Below are 24,145 nucleotides of genomic sequence, written 5' to 3'. Positions count from 1 at the left end.
GCTGTGACAGAGGGCAGTCCAGGCTAAGAGACAGAAGAGGAGGGGGGCCAAGAGGCAGGCTGCCCTCCTTCTGTGACCAGCTTCCCTCCTCCCTGGTCTCCCAGAACACACAAAGAAATGAAGAGGGTGGAGCAACAAGATACAAGGCCACAATTTAAGAAGGATATTGACAAGCTGGAAACCAAGCCTTATGAAGGAGGGAGTCGTGTATGCTTAGCCTGGAAAAGAGAAGACTGGGAGCCTTCTTCAAGTATCTAAAGGGCTGTCACATGGAAGATGGAGCAAGCTTGTTTTTTCCTGCTCCTGAGGTAGGACCAAACCAATGGCTTCAAGTTATAAGAAAGGAGATTCCAACTAAACATCAGGAAGACCTTTCTGGCAGTAAGAGCTGCTCAGCAGTGGGATGGACCCCCTAGGGAGGTTATGGACTCTCCTTCCTTGGAGGTTTTTAAGCAGAGGTTGGATGACCATCTGTTGTGGATGCTTTAGTTGAGATTCCTGCATTGCAGGGGGTTGGACTAGATAGCCCTCGAGATCCCTTCCAACTGTACAGTTTTATGTTCTAAGGGAATGTTGTGCTTAGTCTGAAGAAGGTTCCCCACTCCTACCTACATGGAAGAAGCTTCTGTTTAGGAAATGGCCATGTGTGACACAACCCTAACTAGGCCTCATTTGTAAGAGTGATATCCCTTGCCCAGGAAGAAGAGCTTTGTGAACTTATAATACCTCAATTATCAATGAACGTTTACACTAATTAATATGCTGCTCCCCATATTAAAACCTACACAGAATCCCTCTGCTTCATGCATCTGGTTGTGTGATGAATTCATGCAGTTGGAAACATAAAATTAAGGTTTCAGCTGTGGAAGGCAAACTGAGAATTACACTGACTGAAGTTTCATTCAGAGAATTTCCACATACCAATGCTGTTGGGTAGCAGATGCAATGGAGAAGAAAAACCTTCCCTCTCTAGTTGTCAAAATTACGACTTAAAAGATGGCAAGTGTGTGTATGTGTGCACCATCCAATTAAACTCCTCAGTCTTGCCAGTAGTAGGGCAACAAATTCTCCTTCATTGTGCTTATAACATTGAGATTCCCAACAGCTAGTTGAGTCCTATTCTGCGCCTTTCTATCGCAACAAATAAAATGTGCAGCCTTCCCCATTTCGTTTTCTGCATACTTCATCTTTCTCTAGGAGGAAGATAGGAGGAGGTGACGCAAACAGCAACTGTCTCCTCTGCTTGAAGCCTGTGAGATTAATTGGCTATCCTACAGCCTATCACCTGTTCTCAAGCAGGAGAAGGACAGCAAACTGATCTGTTAGCGTTTGACCCCTTCCAGTCAGCCTTGAAGCCAGGTCACAACATTGTAAAGCATTGGCAACATGGATGGACAATTTCATGGCACACAGCAACAGTAAAACAAATGATGGTGCTATTTCATCTGTCAACTGCTTTTGACATAATGGAGTACGAGTGACTCCCCAAGCTGAAATAATGATTCTTTCCCCAGCATTTCTTAAAAAGAGTCATGACAGCCAGTTCCTCCTCCTCCTCTAAACTGCTGGCATTTACATTTCTGCGGGCAAATCCTTCACCATTGTTTCTTCACAACTTTGTAGAGCGATCAGGGAGCATTGTGACATAGCACAAGTTACCCTGCCTGCAGTCAATGGTTTGAGAGACTGAGCATAAGCAGGCTGGTTCCACAGCTATTTCACCGGGCACAAGAAATTGGCGACCAAAACTGTAATCCTAACACCTGCTCCATGCAGGTGGAGCGGATGTTTTGTGCACAGGTGTGGGGCTCCACGTCCATGGAACTCTCAGCTGGGAGAGCCAAATAAACTGTGGCAAAGTGAACACTATTGCTGTAGCCAGGATTAAACCTCAAAACAGGGTGTTACGAGGCAGAGCAGGGTTGCATCTACTGGATTCTAAGCTGACCTGTTCCCTATTAAGGGCCGCAATCTTTGCCCCTCAACTGGCACAACAAAAAACCTAAGCACACATACACACATCCCTTATGCTGGTGCAAGTCACAAGGCTTTGAATGCAGTGGTGGATCTGCTACTTCCCAACCAGAGTTTGTGTTGTTCTGCCCAAAGAATAAAGAACTGACAGATTTATTGATGGAAGCTCTTTGGCAAGGGTGAAGAACCTTAAGGCCAGGGGCCAAATGTAGCCTTCCAAGCATCTCTGACTAGCTCTCAGGACTCTCCTCTTGCCACACTCCTCTGCCTCACCCCTCACCAGCTTTGCTTCACATCCTCTTGAGTGTTTTTACCTAGCTAGAATGTGTCCTTGAACTCTGATAATGCCTTTGGCTTGTCTGGATGGAGGATCAGAGGTGTCTTGCTGTACCCATTTTTTCCTCTGGTTCTGTATTCCACTGGCTTGTGGTCACCCGGGAGGTTGCCCAGAAGAAAATATGACCACTAGGCTTGAAGAACCTGATTCCCATTCCTGCGAGCACCTTCCTCTTGTCCTTCCATACTTTCATCTTCCTTTTTACCTCTTCCACCCTCCTCGGTTCCTTTATAATTATTTTTAATTGACAGTGTCCACAGGAATCCTGAGCCAGATCCTTGCTGAGGGTTTCAAAAGCAGAGTTGCGTCTCAGAGCAGACCACCTGCCTTTCAAGGTGGCGCCTTTTGCTTTTCTTTTTTGTCTCCTGGTCAAGTTCTCTTGAAGTTCAACCTTTGACATCTCTTTGAAGTGAAGGACAGCGAATACTTCAAAAGGAAACGGTCACTTCACCTGCACTCAAAACCAAAGCATTTTTCAGCCACAGAGAGCAGTCCAAGAACTGCGGCAGGAGTGAAAAGTGGTTCTTTCCTTGAATGAAGAAGAGGACTTCAAAACACTGAGGGGGAAACATAGTTGAGGGGAGGGAATCAAATTCTGATGGGATCCAAGATGAATTATGCACGATAGCTATAATTAAAACAAATTTTATTCCTATCTATTGAATGAGTTGGTGGGGGTGATGAAAGAGATTTGCTCATGTTTCCTTTTATTATTTGTACAACACATCAATCTACCTAGCACTTTGCCAGTGGCAGACTTTGGGCTTTCACATTTCAGCATCCACCTTGTGCAGTGCTAAAATACACCCCTGCCACTTGCTTCTCTCACTCTGTTCTACATGGTTGTGGCGCCCCATGTAGCATGATGCCAAATGTGGCCAAACCGGTCACGCTACCCTAAAAGCGCCTTTGACTTTACAGGACATTCTTGAACTTATTAATATGTGTGTGAGAGAGATTCTTGGCTATTATTAGTAACAAGAACGAAATCCAAATTGAGTACTGTGCCTGGAAATCAGCAAATAAGTTTGGTAAATAAATACATTTTAGTTGTGAGAGGCCTATGACACTGAATGAATGAACTGAGTTTTAAACAGAAGTTATGTATGGTTAGTGTAACTCTGTAAAACAATGAATCCTAATGGTTGCCAGTTTCTGTTATGAAAGCATTTCTTCTTTTAGAGTTTCCAAGTTCTCAAAGTTTTCATTTTTACCAAAAGATGCAGGATGTTTTGTTTTTTTAAAAAAAAACAGTAAATATTTTTGTCAATGCATACTTACAGTACAAGCAAACAAATAGGTGCTGTAGTTCTTTGACTTACATGAGTCATTCTTTTAACGCTGGGTAATATGTGAAGTTAGTAGTGATACATGGTACTGTTGTTCTTGCAAAATAATGTGTAAGACTTGTATAGCCTAACCTTACATTTTAAATGTTAAATAGATGAATAATAAGCAATCTTGTGGTGCTTTGTTTTATTTTCTTCTATTTGCAGCGGAAAGTTGCAAGGAATCTCAAATAATAAAGATCAAAGAAGAGCCCATGGAAGTTGATATTCATGATTCCCAAGCCTCAGTTTCACCTAGCCAAAACATCAGTTATAGCACTTTACTCAGGCAAGAGATAACTGAACACATACAAAAGATACCAGAAGGCCGAGTGCTCCCTGAGAGAAACCTCTTCAGCCAAGATATATCAGTGAAGATGGCTTCAGAGCTACTTTTTCAGCTGTCAGGTAAATAAAGTAGTTGGATACCTACAGTCTACTTTCCTCGTTTTTGTTAAATTCTGAATTTGAATTTGTTGAACTGAGGCTGAAGTTCTTACTAGGACCTTAAGGCTGCAATTCTGTACACCACGGGCAGCCAATATGGTGACCACTGGATATTGTTGGTCTTCTACTGCCATCTGCCACAGCCGGCATGACCAATGGAAACCTGGAGGGTGCCATATTGCCTACCCCAGTTAAACACAATTACCTGAGAACTTAGTCCCATTGAATTCATTGGACTTACTTCTGAGTAGATGTGTGTAAGATGGTACTTTAAGTCCTTTTAAATGCAGTGTGGCTTTTTTATGAGTAAATGTGCTTCTGATAAAGCTTTCATATCTAGAAAAATAGCTTTGTAGGTACTTCAGTAGCAAAAAGTAAAAAATACTGTTGCAGATTAACTGGAGACTTACGGTGCAATCCTAAAAGCATCCTTGAAAGAAAGTCCTACAAGCAACTCCCCATTTACTCAGGGGTTATGTTCCAAGGCTTATATTTGCTTATATTTGAAACACCATTGAAAAGGTCTGCAAGCACCCTGCCCGTCCCCCATTTTGTGACATTTTTATGATGATTTTGGGTCACTTCTGGGATTCGGCACGATTTGCATATGTGCGGTCGCACACATATTGAATGTGTGTAAATGGGGGTTGCCTTTATTGTATTCAGGCTGTAAGTTTGCTTTTGCTTTTTAATTTTTGTTTATTTATTATTACATTTATATCCCACCTTTCCTCCAAGAAGCTCAATGCTCCCCATTTTATCCTCACAATAACCCTATGAGGTAGTTTAGGCCAAGAGATGGTGACTGCCCAAGCTCACCCAGTGAGCTTCATGGCCAAGTGGGGATTTCAGCTCTCAGGTTCTAGGTCCAACACACCAACCACTAAACCATACAGGCTCTCTGCATTACAGATCAGCACAATTTTACTGCCAGTATCTGTGTGGTGCCACTTCTTTTCATGCGCCATTGTTCCTGTTCTTAAAGGTTCAGCAGCATATCCTGTGGTCCTTTCTGCCTTGTTGAACCTGTGGCACTCAGTGGAAAACCATGGGCACATAACTTCTTTCCTTTTGAACAATAAAGTTATGAGTCGCAGCAAGATTGCAACATTTGAACTGGATGTGGAGAGTTTAAATTTGTGTTCTAGGGAGATTGCGAAATAGTTTCTGCCATCAGTTGAATATGCTTAATGACAAACTAGAAGGGAGTTCCATTCCAAAAAAGCAGTTAATTACCTGGACAAAAACCTATTCCTACATTGCCTAGAGGAAAAATTAAGCATGCATGACTTTTGATTTTTCTTTCCCCACCTCTGTATGTGTGACATGAGACATATATCTTTCTTACAACGGGCGCCATAAGCCACAGATAACTGCTTCTTTCCAGGTCTCTAAATAATACAGGAATAGTTTCCTTGCAGTCATTTGTTTTAACACCAAGGCACCTTGTTTTCCTTTTGCCAGTTTCTTTGTTTCCCATAGTATTCAAGCAAATTTATAATATCAAAGGAAAGCACATAAATTGAATAGGGGAATTTTTCAGCAAGGAAACACTGATGCATGTTTTACAATGTAAATGAGAGGTTGGGGAGGACATTTGGATAACAAGTTGATAAATCCATACAAATGAGATTTTCCTCAGCTGAAAATGGCCAGAACTAGAACTTTTAAAGGAAATACTTTTGTTCGTTTTGACTAATTAAAAATAATAATTTATATCTCTGCAGAAAAAGTGAGCAAAGAGCACAATCACTCTAAGGATAACACCATCACAGCTACAACTAGGTAAGCAGCATACATGTTAGAGCATGATAAGTTGATGTATAAGGGCTTTTATGCATGCAGAGAAAAAGGTCAAAGGGTTTAGTTAATTTAGCTGGTTAATTTTGGGTGTGTTTGTCCTGCACCTGCATGTGTACCTGCACCCAGTTAAACATGAGAGTGTGTCAGCAAGCATGTGCGAGTGACTCAGCAGAAGTATAAATACACTTATGGTTGAAGCAAGTTTGCTCTTGGCCAAAGTCTATTCTGTTTGGGGCACTGCAAGGTGACTATGCTGCTGGAAGGACGGTACAGTGGTACCTCTAGATATGAACAGGATCTGTTCCAGAGCCCTGTTCGCATCCTGAAGTAAATGCAACTAGCGTCTGCATGTGCGCGGGTCGCGATTTGCCCCTTCCGCGCATGCGCGTGACGTCATTTCGACCATCTGCGCATGCGCAAGTGGCAAAACCCAGAAGTAATGCGTTCTGTTACTTCCTGGTTGCCATGGAGCGCAACCTAAAAGCACTCAACCTGAAGCAACTTCAACCCAAGGTATGACTGTACAGTATATTACAATGGAATGTAACTTAAAAGCTGTGGAACTGCGTTATTCTGCCAGTAAAGGAACTGACCCTACCTAGAACTATCTGGTGTTTCTCTGTTCCATTGGCCCACTTCACTGGTGTGTTGAATGGGCACTCTGCAAAGGCCATACAGATAAAGCATCCTATAACATGGCAGGTACTTGGCATTGGTGTATTGGGAATGTTATTTCAGATTTTGAAATGTTGCAGTGTATCAGATGGAGAATCGTACATGGTGTAATCAAACCAAAGTTATGCCCTTTTAAATCTCATTGATCTCATGAGCTCATACCTAAATATTTCCCACAGAAATCACAGGATTTTTTTTAAAAAAAATGCTTAAGTTTGGCATGACCATGCCCATGCTATCTATGTGATAAGCTGATATATTTCTGTTTGACATGTGATTAAAAATTAATTCAATCAATAAGCTCATAGTATTAGGGCAGCTAAGGCAATAAATCAGCAGCAGCAGCAGCGTTGATACATTTCTGATGTGCTTATAAATCATAGGATTGTTAACTACAGTAGGAAGGAAAAAAATACGTTCTCTGTACCTACTTCCTGTAATAGAGACTCACATTGGATATGAAACCTCACTCTCTCGGTCCCTCTTCACCTCTGGCCTCTGTCATGCTTGATTATTGCAGAGTTGTTCCAAAGTGCAGTGATTTCTCTCGTCCCTGGTCTTTCCTTGAGATCTCACTTCAGTTCATCGGTGCCTCTTCTAGATTCAGCAAAACATGGAAAAGGAAAAAGCAGCGGTCCATGCCATTGTCTCTGATTATTCTTATTTAGCAGAACAAGGCAGGACTGTAGTTTCCTGGCAAGTCTTGTCAACCAAGGCTGTGTCCCCTCTAGGTCATGTGGGTGGTTGTGTCTGTTGGGCCTTTGTGGGAATACACATGAGCACCTTAGATTTTTTGCCTCCAAAATATATCCCGATGTTTCCTATCTGCACTAGCAGGCAGAGCTTGATGAGATGTATTCTTGCTGTGTGTTATTTTCTCCACCCCTCAATTAGTGCTTCTGTACCCACCATAAATTCTGGAAACCTGGAGTCTGTTGTGAGCAGGTATTTGTTTACCTGTGTGCATGTGTGTGCAGATACACCAGATTTGCACAAAAAAGCAGTAAAAAGAAGTGTGTGAGGGGGTCTGTCTGCCCAAGTCAGGTCAGGATTTCGATCCCTTGCATGAAAGGCTACCACTTGCTTTCCTCCTGCTTTCCACCTCATCTATCTGCAAGGGCAATTTTTATTTTTAATAGAGCTGTTTTGTGCAAGAGCGGTTCTGCAGAAAAAGCAGGCTGCGTCCTTTCCTGTGGGCTGATAGAAACAAAGTGGAAGTGGGAGGCTGGCAAATGACAACACCCCGAGAAACCTCAGCACATATGTAAACAAACAAGCAAACAGTGCGCCTCAGGGTACCCATGCTAAAGTAACATGCGATATTATATGGGACTTGATTGTCCTCAAAAGTAGCATGCAGGTAGACCCCCAGTCATGAGCAGAAATCCATCTGTTGAACACCCCAAACACTTGGGTACAGTATACCAAAGAGAATTATCCATTCTTTCTGAAACATTTATCTATTCCTTTATTTTTATTTAATTTTAAAATTACATTTATATCTCGCCTTTCCTCCAAAGAGCATAAAGTTGTGTACGTGATCCTTCTCCTCCCTATCAAATCCTCACAATAACCCTGTGAGGTAGGTTAGGTTGAGAGACTGTAGTTGTCCCAAGATAACCCAGTGAGCTTTATGACTGAGTGGGGGTTTGATTCCTGGTTTCATAGCTCCTAGTCCAACACTCTTAACCACTACACCAGGGGTCTGCAACCCGCGGCTCCGGAGCCGCATGTGGCTCTTTTACACCTTTGCCATGGCTCCTGGGCGGATACTAGTGAGGGGAGGAGGCGCATTGTGCGCCCCGACACTCCCCACTGTGGCGGGCGCTGTACTGGCTGTGACGTCGCATGGGGGCGGTGCATGCATTAGTCACGCACCGTCCCGACGTCACTTTCCCGCCCCCCGCCCGCTACATTGTAAGGGGCATGTACGCTGGTCACTGCATTGAAAGGGGGCATGTACACTGGTCACTGTTTTGAAGGGGAGTGAAGAACACACACACACAAAAAGGTAACTTGTTAATTTAACGTTTATTTCTATGAGGAGGAGTAATTCTGTGGGGTCAAACAAAGAAATAATAAAAAAAGTGACAAAAAAGTTATTTTTATAATGACGAGTTTTCTGGCTCCCAGGTTTTTTTTCCTTCGGAAATGGGTCCAAGTGGCTCTTTTTGTCTTAAAGGTTGCAGACCCCTGCACTACACCATTGTCTCTTCCATTGTGAAATCCTGTCCATCATTTTAGTCCATCATTCCAGGTATAGCTCGGGTCAATTTATCCACACAAAAACTTTTGCATGCAGGAGCCAAGTTTTACTTGTTGGGTTGAACATGAACTGATTTTCCCTCCGTCAGTAAATAAGTTGTGTAAAAAGGCACATGGCTTCTCAGTTTGTAGTCCTAGAGCTCCGAGGTCTTCCTGTCACAACCTAAACAACTTCCTTGCATAGGAAACAGAATATATTGGCTCAGCCAGAGATGAGGGGAATAACTGTAAGGAGAATGCTTAGCTTCATTTAGGCTCCTCCAGTGATACAGACATTTTCCTGAGAAAATCAGTCCCCCACTAAGGGCCACTCAGGACGGGGAGAAGCATTGTCCTCCCTATAGAAGAATATTCAGACAGGATGTGTCAGTCTTCCTACTGACATTTACTGTATCCACACCAGCTGGATTAACTTGGCTTGGACATGCTGCTGGAACATATGTCTGAACTGTGAGCTCTTTGCAATGTGGCACTCCATAAAACCTGATATACTGTGCCATGTCCTGAAATTCCTTTGCACAAACATCACTGGGCTTCAGGAACATGCATGTCTCCTTAAAATGTCTCTGCTAATGCTGCTTTTCTAATGCTAACCATAGCCAGCGAAAGATGGTGGTTCTTCATTAAGGAATAGCTGGGAAAACATAGAGGCCATGCATCAAAATTACATTATTGGCATTGAGGGCTTTTGACTTTTAACTTCAGGGGAGGCCCATGAGGTGGTTGTGGGCCACCCACCTGCCCCTGGGGTCACTGCATCTTACCTGGATGGTGATGGGATGGCAGCAAGGTCGGGGTTGGGCAGGTGCAGTGGCATGGTCAATGTAGCACTTCCACTGGTGCCCACCCACCCCCAGCCTACATTGCCCTGCACCAACCGGTAAGCAGAAGTGATTCCAATATCAGGAGAGCAGCTCTGTCTCACCTCAAAAGCCACTACCATTTGTCTCTTTCTCCAAAGTATTTCTACAAAAAGCTCCAGTTTTTCGGTTTTGATACATGGTATGCTGTGTAGATAACAATACAGAATTCAGTAGTGAGTGATGGTCAGGTCATTTTGTAAAACAACTGAAATTTTGTTCCAAAGTTTAGTCTTTATTTGAGTTTCAAAAGCAATTTTCATTGTAACATTGTAATCAGAACATATTTAATTGTGCATTACTGTGATTTTTTTTCTCTGATTAGTATTATGTCAGCTTAAAAAAAAACAAATCGTTCTTTTCCTTAGCCCTTTTTTCCCTGAAGATACATTTAGACAATCACCATTCACTTCCAACTCAAAAGATCTCCTGTCTAATGAGACTGCTGTTCATGGAAGGACAACAGTACCAGGTATGGGACATTATGTTTTTAGTGACAGTAAAGTTCAGATATTGTGATTGAAAAGTCCTAGTTGTGTTCAGATACATCAAGTGGAAGCATCACAAATCCTGAAACAAAATATATCAGAAGTCATTGGCTTTGAAAATATAAGACACCAGTCATAGGCCTTGAAAATATAATTGGCTAAATAAATGTATTTATCTTAGCATGAATTAATGCTAATTAGAATTAACTGGGGTTGGATTCTTCAGCTAGAAAAAAAACATTAATTATTATTTCCAAGAATTGAAGAACATTGTAGTGCACATTGACGTAGGTTGACATCCAATGGTGACTGAAGAGACTTGCACTCATGCAACGTTGGATTTCACCCATAGTCTTTTATAGTCAGTAAGTCACAAAGCCTAGAAAACTGCTATGAAAAGGGATGTTGATTAGAAATTCCTCAGCACATAGAGTTCTGGAAACATTTACTTTATCCCAGACTCATTGGGTTGCTTTTCTACCTACACAAATTCAGCTGCAGTTTTGTCATAATAGGATAAATATTGCTTGCTGCTATGACAAGTGAACTTTTAGGTATTTGGTCACTCTGGGGCTGTTGGGGCTTAGGCAGAGTGGAGTGAAGGAGAGGTTAGCGTATATAATTGCCCTTACGATTACCAGAAACACAAGATCTTGCACAAAACATTATGTATTTTCAGCTTTTCAATTGAAGTTCTGCCTCATCCCAACAAAATCTCAAAATGTTTCCATAGTGGCTAACAAACTGAAAGGAACTGGACTTTCTGCTTTTAATTTTCTGCCTGTATAAATAAGCACTTTGATATTTCTGTCAACCTGTACATTTGAAATCATTTCATCCCTTTAGAAACCCTCTCAAAAGGGCTTTGCTACTGAAATATTTATTTTATTTATTTCATTGTTGCATACCAGCCAGCTCTTTCTAACTTTTAAGGAGGCAGGATGTGACCGCCATCTGTAATTTACCTCGCAAGAAAAGAGCATTGGCTGCCTGCCAGGATATCTTAATGTTGCTGTAACCTGACATTAACTTCAGCTGAAAATGTGGTATGGCAAATTCCAGACTCCTTTGTATGTTGCACTATTGTCCAAAAATCTTGCATGGAATCCAGAGAAGAAACTTTGGTTCTTTGGAAGAGGACACACATGCAGCCGGTGGTTTTCTTGCTGTTTTTGACAAAAGGCATACGTATAACTAAATACTGACTTCAGCATGCTCTGAGCTGGTGGGGGAGCGGGGCAGGTAGCGAAAGCAAAACTCTGGCAGAGAGCACAGTTATTTTCTGCCTGCAAATACAAATAAATAAAGGGGTGCTGGCATCAGCTGCAGTGGATGCTCTGGACACTCATTGTTTGCCCAGCTCTGCCACGTGCCGATGTAAGGCCTTGGCATACATGCAAAACTTGAGTTCCTGTCCCCTCTCTTCTGCTTTCCATGTGCATAAGTGGTATTATTAGCCAGCGGGTTAAATCCATGTTCCTTGCAAATGTGGAAGGTTAATATATGATATGTGAGCCCGTCAAAATGCATTAACAAAGTGTTACAGTATTACCAAAGGAAGATCAAATTAAACTCACCGGGTGAGGTCATAGCTTGATATCAACCGAACTGCAAGAGCTCAAGCTTTTGTCTGGTTGTCAAATGTGTTTTTTGTTTTTTAGGATGCTATAGACATGAAAACTTTCACTATCTTTATTTGTAAAATTAGGAAAGAATCATTTGCATTGGGTAAAATAAATCCTATCACAGTTCCATAAATTTGCTGCAAGGATACTAAACCAGTTTTCATTAGGGCTGAGTGGTGTACTTGGCATACACCACACATGTTTCGTTATGTCTCAGGGGTTCTCAGAGAACAAGCTAGTAAATTCCTATGCACTCAAAAAGGCTGCCATAAAGAGACATCACTGGTGGTGACGGGACCAGGGAAGGGAGACTGAGATACCTTTATTCTGTCTTCTCTCCCTGCCTTCCCTCAGGTGTATTCATTATGTATAAGGGCGGGGGGTGTAGCTCACTGCTACAGCATATTCTTTGCATGCCAAAAGGTTCTAGGTTCAATCCTAAGCATCTCCAAGTGAGGCTGGAAAAGACTTCTGTCCTGTCTGAAATCCTGGAGAGCCATTGCTAGTCACCATTGACATCTACTGAGGTAGCTAGGTAAATGGTTTGATTTGGAATAAGACAGCTTCTTGATTCTGTGAGTTTTCCTTGAATGAAAAGCACCAAAGGACCTACAAGGGCTTAGCAGAAAGGAGGGAAGAAGGTTCCAAAGTGAAGAGGACCCTTAGGAGAAGAATCTGTTCCTGGAATAAGTCTCGCAGGGGCAGCGTCCCAGATCATTAACACTCCCAACAGTAGCCAACTAGACACTGTAGCCAAGTTCACAGGAAGGGCATGATACACAATCTGCATCATCTAGGAAACTTTGCTTATGAAAATTATAGTTAGTAGCCATTGCTAGTGTTATGGTCTATATACTACCCCAGTCCTGTGACAATGAGTTTCATAGGTTGGTTATATGTTGGAATAAGAAATACTTCCTTTCATTTGTCCTAAAGCTGCTGCTTATCAACATTTATTATGTTCTTAGACCACTTTTCAGACATATATTGTCTTCCAAAGTGGCTCACATCAGTTTAAAAAAACAACCCTGAGGCTTCTGCCATCAGGCTCACAAACGAAAAGTCAGGACACACGAACTGAGGGAAAAGGTAGAAGTATGTCAGTCTGACAATGCCAGAACAAGGTGTTGAGTCATAACGAGACGTTTATAACCACTTAGAGTCAGGCGGATCTTCCTATGTGGGTTGCCTGGATTAAGGTGCTTTGACTGGCCCAGCAGCTCTTGCTCCTCTGACTGATGGCAAAGGCCAGAGTGTTCTTCCCTTCACATCTGCAGGGCAACTGGCAGTTAAAGATTTCTTTCTGGCAGGAAACTCCCCATAGCAGTGATAGATGAAACTGGTCTGGTCTTTCCCTTGCTAGGGTGATATGATAGCCATGTTCAAATATATAAAAGGATGTCACATAGAGGAGGGAGAAAGGTTGTTTTCTGCTGCTCCAGAGAAGCGGACACGGAGCAATGGATCCAAACTACAAGAAAGAAGATTCCACCTAAACATTAGGAAGAACTTCCTGACAGTAAGAGCTGTTTGACAGTGGAATTTGCTGTCAAGGAGTGTGGTGGAGTCTCCTTCTTTGGAGGTCTTTAAGCAGAGGCTAGACAACCATATGTCAGGAGTGCTCTGATGGTGTTTCCTGCTTGGCAGGGGGTTGGACTCAATGGCCCTTGTGGTCTATTCCAACTCTATGATTCTATGAATTCTATGATTCTATGATGTTCTTCCTAGGAGACAGAAGGTGGAACAAATGCCCCAGTGGATGGCAGAGACCAGAGTAAACTTCCCTTTGGCTCTCTGGCCCAAGGGTGACTGACAGTTGGAGTCAAGTGCTATTTCAGACAGAGGGAAGAAGCAAGCTCCCTTCAGCTCCTCCTCTGGCTGATAAATGGGGCCAGATTTGCCTCCTCTTATTCTTTCTGGGAGACATAGGGTATAGCCTTCCAGGGGCCTGTGTTCCCCGGCAGATGACAGAGGCTAGAGTGTGCTTCTCTTCTCTTCTGTGGACCCTCAGCATGGGATACAGAATATATTCTTGATTTTGAGACTGCCTGGGGGTGCTGGAATCTCGTGTGGCTACCCCATGTGGTAACTAAGTGAATTGTAGGAGGCAGTCTTCTTGGTGAAGAAGCTTCTGGATTGACTGCACCTACTCAGGTTGGATCCTGCTTTGCAGGAAGAAGTTTAAAGAGATTCCTTTTCTAGCAGAGCCTCATTTTAGCAGCAAGGGGTTCTCAAGCTCTCATGTATGTTAGGTCTCTGGTCATGCATTGTGGTTTGACAGCTATTCCTGATTTCACAGCTCCTTTTTCCCGGCTTCTGGCTCACCTCATAATACTTTCCACAGTTCAGTTCCCAATGAATAATTCTTTTCCAATTCCCTCTTTCCAGCCATTCGCGATTTTTACAAACTCCTATTTTGTTGCTCACTCGGTGATCCTTTTTATTTGCTAAAAAGCATCTCTGTCTTTTAAACTCTGCCTCAGAAGTTATTTATTAATTTATATCCAGCCTTACACTCAAAAAGAAAAATCACACACCATCTTGTTTTGTCCCTTTCCAGCTTTCCTATCACTTTTTGTGAGTTGAGGCAATAAGAATTTCACACAGTATTCTCTGTGTGGATATTCTGTAGGCCTTTATTGGAAACATCATAACTTGCCGTTTAATCGTTTTAATTCCTAACAGTGAGGGCATTTTTTACTGCCACAGTACACCGAGTTGACATTTTCAGTGAGCCATTTAGAAGAACTACCCTTTTAAAATAAAATAAATTCATAGTAGAAACTGAGACTAGTATCAAAAGTCCCAAGCATCTCAGGAGCCTTCCACACGTGTGTGTATAGAGCATGTCTAGAAAACGTCTCTAGCAGTCAATGTGAAATATAGCTGATCTCATCCCAGTAATAGATCTACTACTGACAGCACCACAACAGCTGAGAAGAAGAGCAAGTAACTGCATGCAAAGAGAGACTGAAGTACCCTTTCACTCTATGAGACATCATCTTGAGGACAGCACTGAGGAAGCTGTCAGTGCCAATAGACATATAATGCCTAACATCCTGTGAGTGATAGCATACGTGCTTCTTTACTTTTAAAGACAGCTGCTGATCTGTGTAGCTGAGAGTCCTGCCAGCATTTCCTGCTTGGTTAGCTGGATGTGTGGATTGGCTAGAGTTCTCCAGCAGAACTAAGAATAGTAAGATGGGAAGGAGAAAGTTCACCTGAGCTAGGGTCTGACCAGCAAAAAATTGGCTAGGGTTGGACATGCTGGAATTCAGTGCTAGTGCAATGATGCGTTGCAAATTCCAGAAATATTGATGGAGGGATCGCCTATGCTAGGAAATGTTATCTTTCCAGCTTTTGTTTGAGAATCTTTCTAGTTTTCACTGTGGCAGAGAAAATCTTTAAATATCACTACATTGTTTGCCTCTGTCTCTCTCCATTACCTGTCTCTGAAGATTAGTACACCTGCTATATCCCTACTCCTCTGTGTTCTCTTGTTGCTCTCCCTCCTCTCTCTGGCTTCTCAGACATTTACCTGTTTCCCCTGCATACGTATCTGCCTCATGTGCTTCTAAATTCTCTACTAATAGTATCTCTGTTATTGAGCATCTCTTTCTCAGGCCTCATTTGTCATTCACAAAATAAAGAAGTCCAACATCTGGGGTGCAGGAAAAATCTACGACCACGTTAATAAAGGTGTTGAAAGAGTGGGTACACATGTCATAATCTTCAAACATTATTACATACATGGTGAGGAACCACAGCTTATCAGACCAGAGCAGAAAGACATCATTTGCATGCAGCTTCAGTGCTTGGCATCTCCAGTTAAGGGGGTCAGGTAGCAGGTGATTGGGAAAATCTCTGCCTCAGACACAGGAGAGCTGCTGCCAGTCAGTTGACAATACTGGGTTGGGTGGACAAGCAGGCTGACCTGGTATAAAGCAGCTTTCTATGTCCCTAGAAATCATGTTCGCTTAGTTTTGTTTAAGCTTCTCTCACATATCAGTGGTGATTCATAGAATTGCCATATCCTACTAGCCATGCTGAATAAAGGAAGTGCTTGCCAACTGGAGGCATACTGCAATTTGCAATCCAGTCTTAATATTATTTGTTACATTGATATCCTGCCCTTCATCTGAAAATCTCAGGGTGGTTCACAAGATAAAAGTACAGGATAAAAGCTCAAATTGGTTATTTAGAACAAAAACAAAACAATACTCCCTCCCAACACATTTAAAAGCCCGTAGAATATTAATCAGCTCAAAGCCTGGTTGAAGAGGAATGTTTCACCTGGCGCCTAAAGATGTATAATGAAGGAAAAGGAGCAGTGTTGGCTGCTTCTCTAAATTCACCTTATGGCCCGGTCTCCCTGTTAATTTTAAGACACAAAGTTCATGATGTATATAATGTATTAATTCTTGTCTTATACACTATTCTATAGTTGGTGGAAACAGTAAATCTCTTGCGATCGCAAGGAACTGGGAAAATCTCGGCATGGGCTTATTTACAAAAGAAACAGGTGCCACTGTGAAGCACAAGCAACCTTTAATGAAAGAACAGTAAGAGAATTAAACACAGCAAAGAGTAAGAGTCAGGAGGTTTGAACAGAAATGGAATAAGGAAGAAAAAGTTAAAAGAATTGCTTTGAAAAACAAAGGTCAGCAGTAACACCACAACAGCCCGATATTGGCCAGGAAACCCATGAAATATGATTGAATTGTTAACGGCTTCCTGAAATGAATCCATGGATTTGAAAGTCAAAAGGATGACTCTCAGCTTCTAGCGTGGATACTGCAACCCAAGCATATTGTTAGTTTGTGCTGAGGTCTTATATATTAAGCTGAAGGAGAAAAGAATCATATATTTGTGTTAAACACACACAGTGCCACTGCACAGATGCTCTACATTATCATCCATGCAAAAGTTTGATGCTAAGAGGCTGTTTCCATTCATGCTCTGTTACATTACCCCTTTCCCCTCACATTGCTTTCTGGATTCTGTGGTTATAATATAACTATTGCTAAAAACAAATGATTACTTCAGTTGGCCTACAACTTTTTTAAAAAAGAGAAATAGGTTTATGCAAACTGAGCAAGCTTGGAGAAATTTTTACTACAGGCTCTTTATATCTGCCTATGTCAAGAGGTAAAGCACAGTTATGGGTTTGCATTGTTCTTGGTCTAAATGTGTCAGTGAATTAAACATTTGCCTGTCAGTTGGCTTTCTTGGCTCTGTGCCAACCTTTAATCCCTTTTAAAAGTTCTCTACTACCTTTTCTGTCACATCTTGTAACTCAAAACTAAACTCTTGATACCTAGATAAGTGGATTCCTTTGTTTAACCTTTCCTTCCACTTCAGCAATGTGTCCAGATAAGTTCAACTACTGTCAGACTCAGACTCCCTTTATCTCTATAAATTCTGTTTCTTAGGGCAATAAAATATATATTATTTTCCTAATTTGTTCATTGCAGCTCAAGCATAACGACTTCCTTTGGAACCAATGTGTCCTATGTCCTCCTATTTCCTTTCCTACTTCAAGAAGTAGAGTTTTAAGGCAGTGCAACATTATTCTTGGCAGTTCTGGCTACAAGAAATTAAGACTCTTAAGGCCAATAAATGGCCCTGCTTGAGGGTTTCCCACAGGCCTCTAGGTGGCCACTGGGAGAACATGCTGGACTAGATGGGACAATGGCCTGATCCAGCAGGCTCTTCTTACGTTCTTAAGACTGAACAACGGATGGACCATTTCTGCCCTGATTTATTATGACTTCTATTGGAGCAGCCAGCAATGGTATCTTGTGACCATTCAGAAACAGTTCTCAAACAATCTATAATTTTTTCTAGAACAAACAGCCAGTGTGATTATTGTAACACACTAAGTGAGGCTTTTCAAGTGTATGGCATTTGTTTCTTCTTTTGGGGCTAATGTTTTGGACCTTAGGATGGCCTTGGGAGCAACACCTTCCCTCCCCATCAGAAGTTTCAAATTCCAGTGTAACATTTAACATTCATTAAATAACTTTTTGAAGCAACAACCTTGTTTGTTATGAATGACTCTAAAGGTCATCTGAGTGACTTTAAGATGCACAGCATGGGTAAAGGTAAAGGTACCTGACCATTAGGTCCGGTCGTGACCGACTCTGGGGTTGTGGCACTCATCTCGCTTGGCCAAGGGAGCCGGCGTACAGCTTCCGGGTCATGTGGCCAGCATGACTAAGCCACTTCTGGCGAACCAGAGCAGCGCACGGAAACGCCGTTTACCTTCCCGCCGGAGCGGTACCTATTTATCTACTTGCATTTTGACGTGCTTTCGAACTGCTAGGTTGGCAGGAGCAGGGACCAAGCAACAGGAGCTCACCCCGTTGCGGGGATTCGAACCGCTGACCTTCTGATCGGCAAGTCCTAGGCTCTGTGGTTTAACCCACAGCGCCACCCACGTCCCACTCAGCAGCACAGCATGGGTACAGCCTTGTAATTTTGGGACATCTAAAGTTATCTCAGAAGTTGTGATGGGCAGTAAGAGGATTCTGTTTGCCGTGCTGCAGTTAATACAGTCCTCTTGACTTGAGTTGACCCATGACAATAATTCTTCATATTTGCTTATACATCAGATTCCATTTTCTGCTGCTCTTCCAAATGCTGTTGACAATTGCCCAGTTGCAGTAGGGAGCACACTTAGAAGTTTTGAATGTAAAGCCGTATTTCCATTTAAGGAAGATTTGGCAGGCTTTGGAGATTTCTGAAACAAATTAGTATATTACTTCTGTGAAATGAAGAAGAGTAAATAGTCAGTAGTGTTGAGATTCAGATTGCTATTCTTCTGGCTCCAGAGCTATCATCCTACTGAGATAATGAGGATAATTAACACCATGCTTCCCCATTGTCTGCCCTACTCTGCCAAAAGGCTTCAAATCTAACTGCATTCCTTGCTTTATGAGGATTTCCTTAGTGATTGCAGAAAGCTACTACTTTTCAAAACAGAATATTCCATTTCTAGTCCACAGTATCCCAAGCAATGCATCGCTGCTGTGGTTGTTTCATTGTATTAGGTGTCCCAGAAATGCAAAAGACTTTTTAAAACAAGAGTTTCAAAAACAATGAGTGTTTTATGCATTGCAATTGGACCTCTGACTAGATTGGACATTTGTAGTACTTTGCCTTGAAATTGTCCTAACTAGAGGAGACACTTATGGTTAATTTTGAGATACCTACAGGGAGTCGAGTTGGAAAAGGATGGTGGGTAGATGGCCGGGTACATCAAAAATTATCTCAATCACTCACCCATCCACTAACTGCTCTGTTGTCTGGTATTTATTCTCTCCAAACTGAATGGGTGGGCAGTAAAATGACAAATGCAACTTCAGTAAGCTGGTGTAACTTAGATGCTGATCCAGAAGCTGCATTTAGAGCAGAATGCTGTAGCACATTTGCTACCAGGATGAGGCCTTGTCAGCATAGAACACCTGTGCTCAGGAATCTGCACTGCTTGCCAATTTGCTACTGAACCAAGTTGAAGGTGATACTATTAGTATTTAAAGCCCTTAACCACTTGGGACCCGTTTACCTACAATATTGCCTTTACCCACTTGACTGCTTCAATCAGTTGAATTGTCACTATTACAGGTGCCACGTAATACCCATTCCACATTTATAAGAACTTAATCATTTAGTGTGGCAATGCCTGCACTTTGGAACTCCCTGCCTATTGAGACCAAGCAGGTACCTTCACTGTACTCTTTGTACATTGAAACACACCTTTCCCGTTCCCCATGGCAGCGCTGACTAATACTACCATTGAATGGCAGGCATATATAGATGGCTAGCTCTGCATTCACTTGCAGCCATTACTATTCTGTAGACCCATAAATCGAGGAATTTGCCTGCAACAGTCTAACATCAGTTTTAGTTATTTGGACTCTGTTTCTTACTGTTCTCTTGGAGGCTATTATCATGATTTCCCATAAGCAGAGAACATTCTGGAGCATTGTGTCTCCTTTCTACGCTTTTACCCTTTAGAAAATAGAAAATTTGCCAGCTGGTCTTATTGCTCTTCAGGTTCTCATAACGGAAGAAATAAGACTCATTACGGATTGGAGAAAGCTGGTGCTGGAAAATCAGTTTGTTTGGCAAGTGATGGAGGCAAACATACTCACAATAGTACTTCTTTTGGAGACACTGATTAACAGTATTTTTTGTCGGGTTCATATTGCACTAAACAGTGCTGTATGTGCTGATTTAGCTCATGTGGATTACTGCTTTGTTTATTCCACTGCTTTGTATCTTGAAAATTCCACAATTATGTGCCTAGCTTACATGCAGCATACGGCTTATGTTGTTCCATGTGTCTGAAGACCAATATAAAGTATCTTCAGTTGACATTATTCCTATTATCTTTGATAGGGCTGTAAGAAAAGCTAGATTGCAGCTTGTGGTTACAAATTATTACAGCATAAACATTTCCTCCCACTTTCCATGCAATTTTCTTCTGTCGTGATACCAAACTAGCTGGCACTTAATGCAGATGGGCGGCTGAAACATAGGATCTTGGACACATTAAGCGTACCACACTTGCTCTATAAATTTGACTGAAGAGTTAGATAAGAATTGAACGCTGCTTTGCACAACAAATGTACTCTGTAATATCTATCAGGCTAATACCTATCTGTGTTGATGGCTGGCCCTGCTCACCAATCCGGCCCCGCCCCACCAACACCCTTCCAATAACACTTTAGACTAGGGCTGGGGAAACTTCTTGGCTCTCACTGCTTTTGTTCTCCTTGCTGCCACTGCTGAGGCTGAAAGTGCCGTCAGTGAGGTAGACAGCAGCAGCAGAGCAGGTTGGTTGCTGAGGAGCTGCACTGGCCTATTGGGACTACTCCTGAATGGACTGCCCATCACAGCCACCTCCCTCCTCCACTGCTGCAGTGGTCCAGCAGCTCTCAGAAGGCTGTTGTTGCAGGATAGTTTGCAGCACCATAGGTCAGTGGATGGCACCACAAACTACAGCATGATGACAGCCTTAGGAAAATATTATAAAAGGAGAGGTGTATGTTCGTATTTTCTTTCTGGTTGTTGTTGTTGTTTAGTCGTTTAGTTGTGTCCGACTCTTCGTGACCCCATGGTCCAGGGCACGCCAGGCACTCCTGTCTTCCACTGCCTCCCACAGTTTGCTCAAACTCATGCTGGTAGCTTTGAGAACACTGTTCAACCATGTCATCCCCTTCTCCTTGTGCCCTCCATCTTTCCCAACATCAGGGCCTTTTCCAGGGAGTCTTCTCTTCTCATGAGGTGGCCAAAGTATTGGAGCCTCAGCTTCACGATCTGTCCTTCCAGTGAGCACTCAGGGCTGATTTCCTCAAGAATGGATAGGTTTGATCTTCCTGCAGTCCATGGGACTCTCAAGAGTCTCCTTCAGCACCATAATTCAAAAGCATAAATTCTTTGGCGATCAGGCTTCAGGCGATCAGGCTTTATAGTCCAGCTCTCACTTCCCTACATCACTATTGGGAAAACCATAGCTTTAACTATACAGACCTTTGTTGGCAAGATGATGTCTCTGCTTTTTAAGATGCTGTCTAGATTTGTCATTGCTTTTCTCCCAAGAAGCAGGCGTCTTAATTCATACAGTGAATACATTTCTTTGCTTTCATTTCATAGGACTCCAGATACAGGATTGTTCTCATACAAAATGGAGAACAATTTGCAAAGATAGATCATTACTTTCACATATAGTGAAATTTATTTATTTAATACTACTACTGGTTTTGTGAACGTATAAATTTGAACCAGTTGAGTCAGCTGCTTATTTTGGCTGAAGGGTAAAATGAGAGCACAGCTGGTAAAAACAGCAAATCCTATCAACCTACATTTACCTTTTTCTGATGGTATCTTTGTTGCATAACCTTTTTCGGATGACCTCAGTTTTGTAATTATTTTTTCTCCATGGTTGATGACCATTTTATTTATAGAACTCACCCCACTTTTCTCTTTCCAGGATGTTTAAGCTGTTCTGTAACCATTTTGTACTTTTAAACAGCAAATAGTGATAAAAACCATATGAAATGCAAACAAATAAGAAGAGTGGAAATCAAACCTTCCTGGCAATAATTCCTTAGGGATGCTTTCATTCTTGACTCAACAGTGCTGATATTGGCACAGTCCACCAGGAATAGGATACATTAAAGGCGCAAACTTCTGTTTAAAAGATTGTGCCTTTAATGTGTATGCAGAAAATCATTTGTATATTGAAGACATACTTTTCTTTAGCTTCAACCAATACAAAACTTCTTTCACACTATTTCTCATTAAGTTAGTTTTGTAAAGGAATAATAACTAATTTTGGGATGCAAAAAATAAAACCCACCCTCTATATCAGCGATGGTCAACTCTGTGCCCTCTAGTCTTTGTTGGACTATAACTGCCATCAATAGCCAGTGGTCAGGGACGATGGGAGTTAGGAGACCAACAAAGACTAGGGGGCACAGAGTTGGCTATCGCTGTTCTATATGGTATAGCCATGGACTGGACATAACATGATTAAATAAAAGTTAGAGCCATTTGCTTTCTACGGAAATGTTTGGTTTGGGTGAGACTTGCATTTTGGGGGGTATCACCCACCACACAAGGTTTCTAGGAGGAAGAATTACAGAGCTACAATTCTCAGTGTGATTTAACCATCAATCCCCACTTTCCAGGGAATTCTTGTGAGGGGGATAGACATCTCCTAACAACTCACAGCACTCTTTAGCACACAGTTCACAGGCTTCTTCAGGAGAAGCCATGGCTTTTTATAGTAGTAGGATACTGCTTTAAACATATAGCAAAAATGGACCCTTTGCCATAAGTGGTGTTGTTTAGTCGTTTAGTTGTGTCCAGCTCTTCGTGACCCCATGGACCAGAGCATGCCAGGCACTCCTGTCTTCCACTGCCTCCCGCAGTTTGGTCAAACTCATGTTAGTAGCTTCGAGAACACTGTCCAACCATCTCGTCCTCTGCCGTCCCCTTCCCCTTGTGCCCTCAATCTTTCCCAACATCAGGGTCTTTTCCAGGGAGTCTTCTCTTCTCATGAGGTGGCCAAAGTATTGGAGCCTCAGCTTCAGGATCTGTCCTTCCAGTGAGCACTCAGGGCTGATTTCCTTAAGAATGGATAGGTTGGATCTTCTTGCAGTCCATGGGACTCTCAAGAGCCTCCTCCAGCACCATAATTGTATTACACTATTTTTTGTGTCTTTATGGTATTTTTATTTATGGTATTTATGGCCATAAGCGTATTACACTATTTTGGGGGAAGTACCGGTAGCTGGGAATATTCTAGAGCAGAAGTTGGGAACCTTTTTCGGCTCAAGTGCCACAGTCCCTTGTGGGCCATTTTCTGTGGGCAACATGCCACAGGTATGTGGGGCCAGAGGAAAATGTGGGAGAAGCAGCAGATAAGACTCCTACCTTTGTCCAGCAGGCTACGTTCCAAGCATGGAAAACATCACATCTACACACACTTTCCTCTGTCTTCCATTCAGGCACACAAGTGGCACTGGCACAGTTTAAGGACACTTTCTGGGCAGGCAGGCAGACAGAAGAAGGTGGAAGTGTTGAGGGCTATGGTGAGGGAGAGCTCCAGAGGATACTTTCAGCCACTTCAGAATGGTCAGTTTCTGCTAGGAGTCAGGACACTCGACTACAAAGAAAGTGCATAGCTGAGGTGGGGGGGGGGGACCACTGCAGAGCATCACTTATAGCAAAGTTGGCCAGGAAAACCTATTAGAAAATATTGGCAAGCCAATTCCCAAAAGATTGCCTCTGAGTAGCAGACATTTAGAGGGAATTTTTAAAGCAAGAGAAACTTGTGTTCTAGATGGATGCAATGTAAGCTTTTACAAAAGTCTGGTTTCAGCACCTTTGGGGAAATTTGAAAATGGACACTTTTGCAGTTTCCTATGGGATTTCGGTGGCGATATTCTTTTCCACAGGAAATAGTTTCTGGTTTCAGCTACTTTATTATGGCAAGGAGAGAGCTAGTGACTAACGCTGAGAGGAATTGTTAAAGAGACGTATTGGCTTTTAATTGAGTCTGCTTGTTTGCTTTGTGTCCAAATTAATTCAGCTTTGTAGTGACCATGCTTTAGGAACTGGCATACACTTGACATTTTCTCATAATCATTACCATATTCCTCCTGTTGAAGCACTGTTTTGATTAAGCACTTAGAAAGCTCTGCTAAAATATCATTGCAGCCGAGTCAAATGACCGCTGTCTTGAACTCAAGACTAATCATAGGAAGAATGGCTCACAATTGATTTCAGGGAAGCATGATACATACTTCAGCTTGTTTCCCCTCCTCCTGCC

General features: G+C 42.3%; 1 protein-coding gene across 5 annotated transcripts in view; it reads left to right on the top strand.

Moving 5' to 3' along the window:
- The window catches only part of ZNF827 (zinc finger protein 827), a 115,392-nt gene that overhangs the window by 71,449 nt on the left and 19,798 nt on the right, over positions 1 to 24,145 (top strand). For all 5 annotated transcript variants that reach the window (XM_083457052.1, XM_083457048.1, XM_083457050.1 and 2 more), the window contains exons 6-8: positions 3,808 to 4,047; positions 5,814 to 5,871; positions 10,058 to 10,161. In XM_083457052.1, coding sequence (XP_083313178.1) covers positions 3,808 to 4,047; positions 5,814 to 5,871; positions 10,058 to 10,161 — 402 coding nt within the window. The remainder of the gene's footprint in view (positions 1 to 3,807; positions 4,048 to 5,813; positions 5,872 to 10,057; positions 10,162 to 24,145) is intronic.

This window comes from Podarcis tiliguerta (assembly GCF_965153285.1).
Source record: "Podarcis tiliguerta genome assembly, chromosome: 9".
Classification (NCBI taxonomy): domain Eukaryota; kingdom Metazoa; phylum Chordata; class Lepidosauria; order Squamata; family Lacertidae; genus Podarcis; species Podarcis tiliguerta.
This window is presented reverse-complemented; position numbering and strand designations above follow the sequence as displayed.